A 13,169-nucleotide genomic window follows, 5' to 3' on the forward strand; every position below is an offset into this window, starting at 1 on the left:
TTTCTTCCTTTGTTAAGAGCCACATAAACACAACAGTTTATCCATTTAGTGAACCCGTGCAAGTGAACCTAGAATTGACCATGCCCAAAATATCATTTGATCGCCCACCATTTTTGAATTTGGGGCAGTAGGAAGATACCATATACCATTATGGTGGTTGTCATGCCAAGTTGATAATGATAATGTTGGTATTAGAAAATTGCTTAATGGCTTAAAATGATTTGGTTGGCCATATGCCAACTTCATGATTTTGCCAAAGGCAAAGCTTTACTAGCAGCATAGGGTCCGGGGTTTTTGTGAGGAGGCCCTTGACAAGTTTACTTGGATGCAAGGTCTTAAATTGCCATTTGGGTTAAAATTTCAGAGCAATACCAATTTTGATTTGAAAAATGACAAAAATTAATAATAAAGTAAAGAATTTTTTTTATGAAACTTTTGGAATGGTTAATAAACAAAATAGTGTTTGTTTTAGAACTAATATATTGTAAATTAATTAAATCTATGTTGCCAGCAAGGTGCAATAGTTGTAGTATGATGTACATATTAACTGTTGAACACATTGTGTATTAAATATATACAGTTAATATAAATGAAATTTATAAATAAAATAAATATTATTTATCATACAAATAAAGATTAATAAAATGACTACTCAAGCATGAATGATTAAATAAAATATTGTTTTAAGTTTAATTTTTTATATAGTTTCAAATGCCCTTGCAATAATCTTTTACTTCAATAAAAACAGCTAGGATAAATTAAGGGAGGATTTTACTGTGTGTCTAAATCTCACATTAAATTAAAATTTTCATATAATTTAAAATGCCGTTGGAATAATCTTTTATTTCAATAAAAAAAATTAAGATAAACTAAGAGAGGATTTCACTTTTGTGACTAAATCCCACATTTGAATTCTAGAAAAACTTCATTTTATAAATAAAATTTCAACAAGTTTCGCTAAAATTTCAAAACTTTGATCTATTTTGGATGATTCCTTGAAATTTTAGTAGAAATTATGTAAAATGAAAATCAATGGCCATTTCAATTTCTAAAGTGATGGAAAGCAAAAATTTTGACAAAAATTTCGTGAAATTTTAAGACTATGCTTGCACGTTAGAACCAGAGTCTCAACACAGAGTTCCATCAAATTGCTTTTCTAACCAAAAGAAGAAGAAAAAGAGGAAGATTTATTAACGTCTGATTCTAAAACATCATTGAAGCAAACTACAGATCAACTGCCTACTAGCTCTTCTCTGGACAGGGCAGCCACGCATACTTGATTTGAAGCTTATTGAAAGTTTTTTGAAAAAAAAAAAAATCTAGTTGTACAAAGCCAGCCACTAATTTTTACAAGAAAACATTTGGAAGAAGCAATTTTTGAAGCCCAGATGGAAACTCTACTTAGAATGAGCATCATCTTCCTCTGCTTCCTGGCAACGATCCACGGCAGCTGGAGTGTGCTCAGCTGTTACGGAACCAGAACTGTCGTCATTCACTCTTGCAAAGTGGGGTCCAAATGACAATGGATTGTAGGTAGAGCTTGCTTTTTGGAGGCCCTGTATGGCTTTCATGGCAGCAAGGGTGCTACGGTATATGTCCAGTGTTTCCTCCCCAATTGTCAATGATGCACCTTGTGAGAAACTCGTAGCACCTTTCAGTCGCAGGTTTGTCTGATCCCAAGGAGAAGCAGTGGATTCAGTAACCTCAGCTTCTAATGGGAAAAGTAGCTCTAGATTTGCCTCACACTCCCGCACCAGCCTTGTGAGAGGTTCTGTGGTGAAGAAGGGCTGATGAAGAGCAAGTTGTGCAAAAGGAAGGCGCAACAATCCCCCCGTTCTTTTATCATACTTCTTCAAAATTTTAACTAAACCTATTGAAGCAGGAAAACAAAATTGTCTTAAAAATCAATAGTATTCTACACTAGACAGTCTAGCATAAATTAGTACCTGGAATTTTAGGGAGCTATAATTTTTGCAAAGCGCCAACTTCCAGTGAAAGTGACACTGTTTCTGCCCAAATTAGATAAAAGGGGAAAAAAAATAATGTAGCTGCTGTACCTGCAAAGTTTAGGGAGCTATAATTTTTAAGAAGCACCATCTCCCCATGAACGGTGACAAAGTCCTTGCGGATGTCCATCATTTCATCACTAAATTCACTTTCTGATGCAAAAACTCCACCCTTGCAGCTCTTTTCCTTCAATTGCTCAATTCTTTCCTTCAACTCCTATTGAAATTGTAATTATCAATGAGGATCCACAATGAATAATTGGACCACAGCCCACCATTCTAAAATGTTATGCCAGTGTATGGTGAAGTATCACTGCAACTTAAATTTCATTAAGAAGATTCCCCAAATACTACCCAATGACCACCATCATGACCATTCCCCAACCAAAAAGTTGACTATTGATTGCGCAAGAAAAAATTAATAACTCAAAAATTAAAGCATTAATTTTTTACAGAGTATCTAGTATCAAAAGCCGCATTTACCCTGCATGCATAACAGACAAAATAAACTGTCAACTTCTAGCATAAATCACAAGTCTTTTTTTTTTTTTTAAAGGGCAACACCTCCTATCTTTATTAGAAAACTCCTCACTTATAGCGGAGGAATACTGTGGTTCCAATCTTGAGACTTGGGAAAAACAAAATCAAACCCCAAGAATCTAAAACTAACTTAACCAACTTATTCAAAACCAATAAATCAATGACCAACAACCAAACAAATAAATAAGAACTAAACAACTATAAGTGGAAAACAAACAAAACTCCGAAAAATCTCGAGGAATAAACCAACCACTCCAACCTTCACAAACACCAGCACAAAGCATCACGAGCATAAGAAATGAAATCCTAACAAATCCAATCGAATCATTCCCCTGACTTGCTGTTGAAGCTCATCCTGATAACTATATGATCGAGATATACCAGATTCACCCTGCTTGGCAAAGCTGCACTTTCATTTGCCTCCCTGTAAACATGTTCCACTTTGTAATGTATGCCTCTCAATACTAACACAAGCTCTTCCCACAATTCTCATAAGTTCCAAACCGAACACTTCCCAGAATTAATCCACTGAACCAACAAAGCAGAATCACTAGCAATCTCCACTTGATCAAATCCGATATCTTTGTATAGATTAATCCCTATAATAATCGTTTTCAATTCAACCATATTATTGGTTTCATAACCTAGTAATGAGGAAAAAACTGCTTTAAATAATCCTCTCCATCTCTTATCACGTCTCCACCACCACAATTACCTGGGTTACCTCTACAACTTCCATCCACATTCAACTTAACTCAACCTATCCCAAGTTTACCCCATCTGACTACACGAGGAAGACGAATCCTCACATTTTTAACTTGAATATCCAAAGCACGAAGGACTGCAATATCCGTGCAAGAAGCAGGTGCACATTTAGTTAACTTATCTGAAATGAATCTCAGCCAATATTTAATATCAAGTCACACAGTTCTCACCGAATCATGAATTGATTCCATCTTGGCTCTACATCGACGAGTCAAAAGTCTCCAAATGATGAGACTAAGTATAAGACCTACCAAAATGTCTAACTGTGAGACCCGTCATGCACAACTAAACCAAAAATTAGCTCTGACTTTCCATGTATTCGTTGTCATACAACTAACACCCAACGCCACTGCTGCTTGTTTCCATACCTCCTGAGCAAAAGATCTGGTACAAAACACATGGTCTAGAGATTCAATCTTGGCATTTGAACAACAATCACACTGAGAGGTCATCTAAACATCTACTTCTTGAATACAAGTATCAACAAGAAGACAAGCGAACCAAGACTTCCACATACAAATTGACACCCGTTTTGGCAACATATGATGCCAGATCCATTTTGAAACTAAGAATTCCTCTTTACGCTCCCTTATAATTTCCCAAGCACTTGCCTTGGTAAATTTCTCATTTATTGAAGGTTCTCAAATTACTGTTTCTGGACCCTCCTTGCAAGAAATAGCAGAGTTCATTACTTCCTTAGTCTGTTCTTCACCCAACAGATCCACTAATAAATCAACATTCCACCTATCTCTATCCCAACAATTTCATGTTCGTAGGTTACGGTTTCTGATTTCCTGAACCTTAATACAAAGGGTACTAAAGGCTAACCATCGATCAAACCAGAAAGAGGCCGACCCTTCTTTAATTTGAACACAAACATGCTCTAACACTTCAGGTTTCACACGAGCAAGTGATCTCTAAAATCTGGTTCCTTTATCTGGCTTTATTTCTCTCAAGTGGTATCTATTATTCAAATACTTGGCTTTAAGGAATTGAGTCCACAGATTATTCATAGTTAACAATCTCCACACAAACTTCATATGCAATAATTTTTTTACTTCCTCAAAACCCCTAATACCCAAACCACCCTCACAAACAGGCTTACATATATTAGGCCAGGAACACCATTTCCTTTTTTCTTTTATCATTTACTCCACTCCAAAAACAAACTGTCAACTTCTAGCATAAATCACAAGTCACAAGCCAATTTAGCAAAGGTGTAACAGGAAACAAAAAGCATCCTACATGGGGGAGGTCCCACGTCCCAACCGGGAGTCTACAGATTTAGTTCAAAGTCAAGTGAATGATCCCGCACATATGATAATTGGCCTACTAGCCTTACCTTATAATCCAATTTGGGGGTCAACCACTCAACTTCATTTAAACTTCTAAACTATAATCTAGGGAAATGAGCAAAAGTTGTGGAATGAAATTATCTCATTTAACAATTGGGGAAATGACAGCCCTGGTATTTTTGCATCAAGTACAGAGCGTGATAGTCTTGCAACTTGATATTCTAGTGGAAACTAGAATCAGTCCAACTAAATGTATGGATGCATTTCTATAGTATGGTCTGATTTGCAAAACTGCACTTGCCGTCATGTGATCAAGTCCCATTATCAACTCATTTGTATCATAGGTGCATCTTTACAGATGCTGTATCTGTAAAAATAACCTGCGATGAGGCAGCTAAGTTGGTACATCTTATTATTCTTCATGTAGGTGAACCAGGGAGCAGTCATTTGATATTAAGTCAGCCTTGGGCAGTCACAGCCTTGGTCATTCAGGAGAAGAGGGTTTGGACAGGAATACGTGCTTCCACAAAGAGGAGGGAAGCTACTAAGACTTGTTCCTCTCACTCTTTTTGGACAGTGTGGAGGCAAAGAAAGAGGAGAGCCCTTCAGAGAGAAGTAATGCTTCTTATAAAGAAGATAGATAGCTGAAGGTTTTTTTTTTTTTTTTTTTTTTTTTCCGGGTGCAGTGAAGATGATAAAGTAAATGGTTAAAATTTTTTGGATTCTTTTGCATTGAAACGAGCCTCTGTACATGGTTGACACCTTTGGTGCCTTGTCATGAATAGTACTCTTTATCAATCAAACAAAAAAAATTGTTATCCACAACATCATAAATCCATAGAATGAACTCAAAGAAATAGCACCCAAATTGCACAAATAATAAATGTTAATAGATCAGGGTAAGGCCATAAGTATTTGCAAATGAACTTAATAGAAAATCTATAAGCTGACATCACTGGGCACATCATTATGCAATTTCACACCTATTTAACCTATCTTTATTGGCACTGCTGGCATCATCTACTTGGATATTTTCCAGTATTAATTTCCAAAATGTTGAAAAGAGACATTGATCTTTCTATATGGCTGGTTGACCCACTCCTTGGATCTATGATCAACTAATTCAAGTGCACAAAATACAAAAGAACTTTCAAATTAAACAATAACCTCGAAGCCTAACTTGGCATGACATGACAGTACATAGCTTATGGATTGGAATGTGAGCCGACACACACCCCTATTAGATCATCAATCATCTAAACAAGTTTGATTGCGTCTCTTGTACAATTTTGGCTTTCTATCACACATGGATTCCTATATCATAAAGACTCAGTTTCTTTTCGCTTGATTTTATAATTGACATTTTCTCTTTTAATGGCCAATGAATGTCAATTATTAAATTCATTTTCCTTTAATAACCATAAACTAGCCATCTTCTGAATGAATGGGTGAAATTAAATTCTGAAGATGTATGTGACAATTTTTTTAAAGGAAAAAAGGATAAATGTGAGCACTGGAAAAAAAAAAATTGAAGGGGGAAAAGAACAACTAACCGAGTAACATTAATATAAAGAAGTGAGGGAGCATAACAAGATATAAATAGTCTAGTTGAAGGAATCATCTTAAACATTTAAGCAACACTTGGGGTGATCAAAATATCAAAAGCAACCAAATATTTTGTCAATCTAAACATGATTGTCATACAACAACAACAAACCAAGCCTTAAGTCCCACTAGAAGGGGTTGGCTACACGAATCCTTTTCCGCCAATTTATGCGATCATGGACAACTTCCTTCAATAAATTCAGGTCTATTAAATCCTTACTATCTCATTCCAAATTATTTTAGGTCTACCCCTACGCCTTCTACTACCCCTTATCTCTCCCTCACTAGAACACTATGTTGCCTATGTTGCAAGTGCCCAAATCATCTTAATTGTCCCTCCTTTAACTTATCTTCTATAGGAGTTACGCCTGACTTACTGCGAATATGTTCATTCCTTAATTTATCTATTAATTTTATACCACTTATCCATCTTCACATTCTCATCTTGGCAACTTTTACTTTTTGGATATGTTGTTTCCTAGTCACCCAACATTCTAATCCATATAACATAGCTAGTCTTACAATCGCCCTATAAAAAGTCCCCTTTTATTATAAGGGTATTCTACGATCACACAACACACTCAAAGCACTTTTCCATTTTACCCAATCTACTTTAACTCTATGCATTACATCTCCTTCAATTTCTTTATCAACTTGTGTAATAGATCCAAGTTACTATTGATTTCTTCTTCATCAAGTTTAACTTTGTCTCTAATATTCCTATTTCTATGACTGAAATTACATTTCATATATGTTTTATTTCTACTTATCTTAAAACCTCTAGACTCTAAAGTTTCTCTCCATAATTCTAACTTAAATTCTACTCTACCCCTAGTTTGATCAATCAAGACAATATCATCTATGAACAACATATACTATGGAACCTCATTTAGGATACTCTTAATCAGTTCATCCATCACTAAAACAAAAAGATAAAGACTTAAAGCAGATACTTAATGTACACCTATTGTGATTGAAAATTCTCTAGTCTCTCCACCTATAGTCCTAACATTACTCATTACTCCGTCGTATATATCCTTAATGAAATCAATATACTAATAACAACACCTTTTTTCCCCAAAACTCACCACAAGACTTCCCTTGGTACCTATCATATATTTTCTCTATGTCAATCAAATTATATGCAAGTCCCACTTTTTTACCCTAAACTTTTCCATTAATCTTCCTAAAATATATAGTTTTTGTAGTAGTTCTCCCAAACATAAAATCAAATTTATTTTCTAAGACCTTCAATCCTAAACTTAATCTTTGTTCAACTAGCTTTTCCAACAATTTCATCGTATGACTCGTAAGTTTAATTCCACGATAGTTGTAACAATTTTGAATATCTCCTTTATTTCTGTATATAAGTATTTAAGTGTTTTTCCTCCATTCATTTGACATTTTCTTAGTTTTTATAATTATGTCAAATAAATTAGTTAACCATATAATTCCGTTATTACCTATAAGTTTCCAAACTTCAATTCAGATGTTATCCGATCCTATAACTTTTCCATTTTTCATCTTTTTTAGTACAAACTTAACTTCATTAACTCTAATTTTGTGAATAAATCTATTTTTTTTAGTCTTTTCCTCATTTTCAATTCTAAGTTTAAGCCTTCTACTTGGTTTTCATTAAATAGCTTACTAAAGTAACTTCAGCATCTTTCTTTAATATCTTCTTCCTTAACCAAGTCAATATCATCATCACTTTGTGTTAGCATAAATGAAATAAAAAACAAAAGGAACAACATCACAATGAGATCCTAATTTCAAAACAAGCAAAAGGGGGATATGGCGAAATTGGTAGACACTACGGTCTTAATTGGATTGAACCTTGGTATGGAAACCTACTAAATGAGAACTTTCAAATTCAGGGAAACCTTGGAATTAATAATGGAATTAAGAAAAATGAGCAATCCTAAGCCAAATCATGTTTTCCGAAAACAAGCTAAGGGTTTAGACATTTTACATTACCTAAGTCCTTACTTTTTCTTTCTCTAACTCTAGCAAGTTTAACTATATCTCTTTCCCCTACTTTTATTTCTAATCTAACATACAAATTACTAAATGCTCTATGTTTAGCTTCACTAACAGTATTTTTTGCATTTTTTTCACCTCTTTACACTTTTCAAAGTTTTCCATGTCTCTACATTTTTTTCCATATTTCATACCAAATTCTTTGTCTTTACAGCTTTTTGAACAGGTTGATCTCATCGTCAACTTTATTTTCTATTTGAGAATCTTCCTCTTGTTTCACCTAAAATCTCTCTTACTATCTTTCTAATAGAGATAGAGCTACTTATCCTATTCCAAAGAATGCTTGTATCTACAACATCCTCAATAGTCCAAACACCATCTTTGATCATTTTATCTTTAAATTTTATTATATTTTCTCCCTTTAGGTTCCACTACCTAGCTCTTTTGCACTGATTTATTTTATCATTTCTCTTCCATTTTTTAAACACATATCTGACACTAAAACTCTATGTTGTGTGGTTAAGTTCTCATCTGGGATAATTCTATAGTCCTTACATGATAAAGGATCTACCCTCCTAGTTAAGGAAAAATCTAATTTAATATTTTATCCACTTTTGAAGGCTATTAAGTGTTCTTCTCTTTTCTTAAAGCAATACCCACTCTAAACGGAAGGCCCTAGCACAATGACATCCAGGAAATCACAATTATGAAGTAACAAGAATATCCGAGAGAATAGTTATTTTAAGGTTATCATAGGCTGCATTTATGAAGGGTTGAACTTCCCTAATGCATACGAGCATACCCTGCGACACTAAATTTGATTGGGAAGTCCTTACTCGGCCCGAACAAAATATATCCAAAATATTTGAGATGGCTCACTTTGGATAAATACCAAAAGTATAAAAACATCCATGAGGAAGGTGATTTTGAGGTCATCATGCCTGCATCTAAAAGGAATGGAATTTCCCTAGCATATAGGAACGTACATAAACACATTAAATATTGCATGGGGAACTCCTAACTCAACCCAACCAAGAAAATAATTTCATTGTTATATTTGACATTGCCTACAAATTCCTTTGCCAGCATTCAACACTCCTGCAAGCAATATCAAATCAAATTATAGGTTATCATGTCTTTTCTCAGCATCTAGACTCACATTCTTTTCAGCCTTCCTACTCCCCTTGTAACGTCTTCAACCTTAAATTTATCACTCCACCTAACCCATGCTTTCACCAGTTTTAATTTCTAATGCCCATATGCAGGAGCTTTGTGCACTGGGCTACCCTTTTTTCTTATGACCAAAGAATGTTTACGTTTATGTCCTCAGGTATGGTTATCCTTGTCATCTCTCATGTGCACGGACATTTTTCTATCACTGAAGTGACTGAACACTCTGGACTTGAGCTTTATTGTTGTCATATGGTATTTTCCCCTTTAATTGATTGAGCATTCAGCAATAATTAAAACACAAATGGAACGATTTCTGCTTCTTCCGTCTGCATTTAATGCAACATGTGACATGCTCACTTTATCACCATAAGAATAATTGATACAAAACATAAAATGGTAATCGCGTTCAAGCTTCAACCATCTTCTTGCCATCCATTTTCACTACCCCCTCATCTTCTTCCAATATATTTTCATCCTAGCAAAAAATTGCTATACGGCCATACCAGCCAGGGCCAATCTACAGACAGCCATGACTGAATTAGGTATGCCACAATGCAAGGAATGCGCATAATTAGTCCCAAAAAATCAGGGAAAACAAAATAATTAAAATGAAATAAACACAGTTTAGCAGATTGCTTGAGCAAGATTAAGTGTACGACTTACCCAATCATCACGCTATATTGACTCACTTACCACCATATTGTACTGTAGTACCGTATGCACAAAGGGTGAGTAAGAATAAATGATTATTTAGGCGGTCACTGTAGCTTTTCTGTTTTTTTCTGGATACCCAAAAGATTTCCACTTTCTCTTTCCCCAATTTCTGGGCAAGCAAACAAGCAACAAACAAAAGACAGCTTTGAAGATAAAAAATTGCTACGAAAGAGGACAATCCAGAAAAGGAGGAGAACCTGCAAGCGTATAATGAACTCTTCCTCTTTATCCACATAGAAATCATTGAACTTTTCGAGTTCTTCGTTGAGAATCCTAACAAACCACTCCTGGTGGTCCAACAGCCTCTGCTCTCCGCGCTGGTCTCGACCCAATTCAGCGCCATCAACGGCGACATCGGCATCGGCGTTCGCGGGCCGTTGATGATCATCGTCGGCGGGGAAGTGCTTGAGGAGCTTCTTGAGGGGCTTGTAGCAAAGGAACTTATCCCTCCACTCTGGGAGTGTTTCCTCCAAATGGGTCCTAAATTCTTTGCCGAATTTCATGGATTTTGATAATCAAAGACCGCCAATTCCCACGTGAATGAACCACTATGCATGTGAACGAATATAATGCAACGCTATGAGGATTTGGATTTCAGAGAAGAAGAAGAAGAAGCGAGGGGAGAGTGAAAGAGAATACGGAATATGGATGAGTGGATAGAGATGGAAGGATGGAGAATGGCGTCAGGTTTGTAACTTGGAGGCTGTGGTGGGGCGTAGGTTGGATTGGAATGAATCGATGAGCATCTTTCTTGTCTACGGGCTTCTGAATGTGATCACCCAAGGTTTCATGGATTTTTTGAGAGTGCCAAGAGACTTAAAGCAAACCCTAAAACTAGGCCCAAAACACTTTTTGTTTTTTTGTTAAAAATAGAAGCACTTCTTTGTGTTTTGGCAAGTCTCTTCATAAAAACTAAAAAGTTGGAAAGGGCTTCATGTCATCATTGGCATGTCTGGTGACCTATTCACTCAAACAAGTCCAGGACAAATCAGAAAGATTTTAGGCTTTTCTTAGCATGTGGGGATGACTTTTTGGCAAAACTGAACCCATGGTGTGTTTGGTTTGGTTTGGTTTGGTTAGAGAAAGGTACATTTTTAAAACATAATATATTTTTTTAACCAAAGATTGTAATAATTCATATATAAATGAGTTATCATCGTAAGTCAATTATAATATAAAAATTTTTATAAATTCATAATTGTTGCATTTAGAAGGTGAATTTCAAATCTTGAATTTGAATTTCGTAGAATTTATACAAAATTCAATACACTTTTGTACTATATTTTATTAAATTCAAACAAATTTAAATTCAAAATTTTCCAAGCATAGAGAATAAGGAATAAACAAGGAATGATTTATTTTGTAATTCTATCATTGGAGTATCTATGCATATCCTATTTTATATTGAATGAAATAATACAAAGTTTTATCAAAGTGACTTTGAGGTTATTAAAATCCTATACAATTTTCATTATATTTCGTCATAATCTCTTAAAATATTTATTTTTAATAGTAAGATATTTCATGAAGTTTGGTAGTTGTATGGAATGTGTACTTAGGCATAAGAGGAATCCTTTGCAGTTAAGTACCTTGACAAAGTTCAACTCCCCACCACCACAAGGTTAGTCAAGGAAAGCCCAATTCACCTCAACCATAAGATAGCTTAATAGAGTTCAACCTAAAACCAACCTTGGTCAAGTCAAACCCCAAATTCCAACCACCTAACGTGACGACTTTCAACAAAAATTTATCTCATAAAAGGGAAAGGAGCAAAAAATGCTTGAAAGAAGTGGGGGGGTTTGAGAGGAAGAACCTAAAAGCAAAGACTCTCACAGCTAGAAGAATGAAGGAAAGCCCAAAATCAATGGGCTAAGATCAAGACCTTGAAGCAAAGAAATGAAAAGTGAATAGCAAAGGAGTAAAGTGAAAGCCCTAGAGCAAAAAAAAAAAAAATGAAGAATGACATTAAACAATTTATAGATTTGGAGAAAAATATAATTATTGGACTAACAAGGTTTAATCTCCTTTTAATGATAACAAATCAAGAATACTTAACACGTTTGTTTAGATAAAGTTTTAGGGGTCAAATGTTATCATAAGGTCAAGTTTGAGTGTTTGAAGAACTTGAATGAAGCTTGTGCTTGAAGCCATGAGTAATGATGAAGTTAAAGCATATTGTAAAAAGAGTTCAAGATGGACACAAAATGGAAGTCAAAGCATGAAAACTTAGTGCTTAGAAAGTTTTATTTTATAAAAGTCTCATGTAAGTGCTTCACAATTTCAATATGAATGTTTGAAACTCATAGAAAATATTATTGACTTAGAGACCTATTTTTAAATCATGAAAAATATCTTCATAAAGTCTCGAATAAGTTTTACAAGTTTAAAGCCAAGTTTTGAAATCAAAATTTGAAAAACAAAGGAGTAGCAAGTAGGACAAGCGACTGATGATATTATTATTAGGTGACTAGCATGTTGCTTTATTTGTTAATATGCAAACAGAATCGGAGCAGGTGATTGACCCCTTAAAGTCCAGTCGACTGACTCAGTACTGGTTTTCAAAATACACTGAAGTTAAAAAACTCAGGTGACTGACCCTTAGGCCTTAGTTGACTAAAGTACATGTTATAACTTTTAAACAACAATGTTAAAGTTCCCAAAAATGATTTCTTGACTTCCAAACTTAGAGAAAACTTAGGGGAAACGATAAGAAACTTTATTATTCTATATATACTGGATATTTTCACAAATTATCAGAACATACAACACACATACAAATCATATTTCTGAAATTATATGTCTGAATGTTTCTAAAAGAGTTGTTGTGCCCTTGCTGAAGTTTCAACTGAAATTCTGATTCAATCTCTTGATTTCTTCACTCTTATATGAGAATTCTGGTGATATTATTCTGAGTTTCAATCTCTTTATTGATTTTGATAGAAGTATATTGATTCTAACATTGTACAAATCAACTCTTTTGAGAGTATTTCATTGTACGAAGAAACTTTGTTTCTTGCTTCTGTTTTTGATGATTCAAGATTGTTGAATTGTTGCCTAGCAAAAGATTTGTTCTCGTTAGAGAGGGATCTCC

At 34.7% G+C, this 13,169-nt stretch overlaps 1 protein-coding gene across 1 annotated transcript; it reads right to left on the reverse strand.

The window, feature by feature from the left end:
• Nucleotides 1–1,169: 1,169 nt before the first annotated feature.
• LOC131162124 (SPX domain-containing protein 4) lies at nt 1,170–10,985 on the reverse strand. Its single transcript, XM_058118298.1, has 3 exons — nt 10,276–10,985; nt 2,058–2,223; nt 1,170–1,870 (listed from the first exon to the last, which is right to left on the reverse strand). Exons 1-3 carry the CDS (start codon nt 10,579–10,581, stop codon nt 1,398–1,400), a joined length of 945 nt encoding a protein of 314 aa, XP_057974281.1. The 5' UTR covers nt 10,582–10,985; the 3' UTR covers nt 1,170–1,397.
• Nucleotides 10,986–13,169: the final 2,184 nt, after the last annotated feature.

The sequence above is a fragment of the Malania oleifera genome, chromosome 1 (genome assembly GCF_029873635.1).
Source record: "Malania oleifera isolate guangnan ecotype guangnan chromosome 1, ASM2987363v1, whole genome shotgun sequence".
NCBI lineage: Eukaryota > Viridiplantae > Streptophyta > Magnoliopsida > Santalales > Ximeniaceae > Malania > Malania oleifera.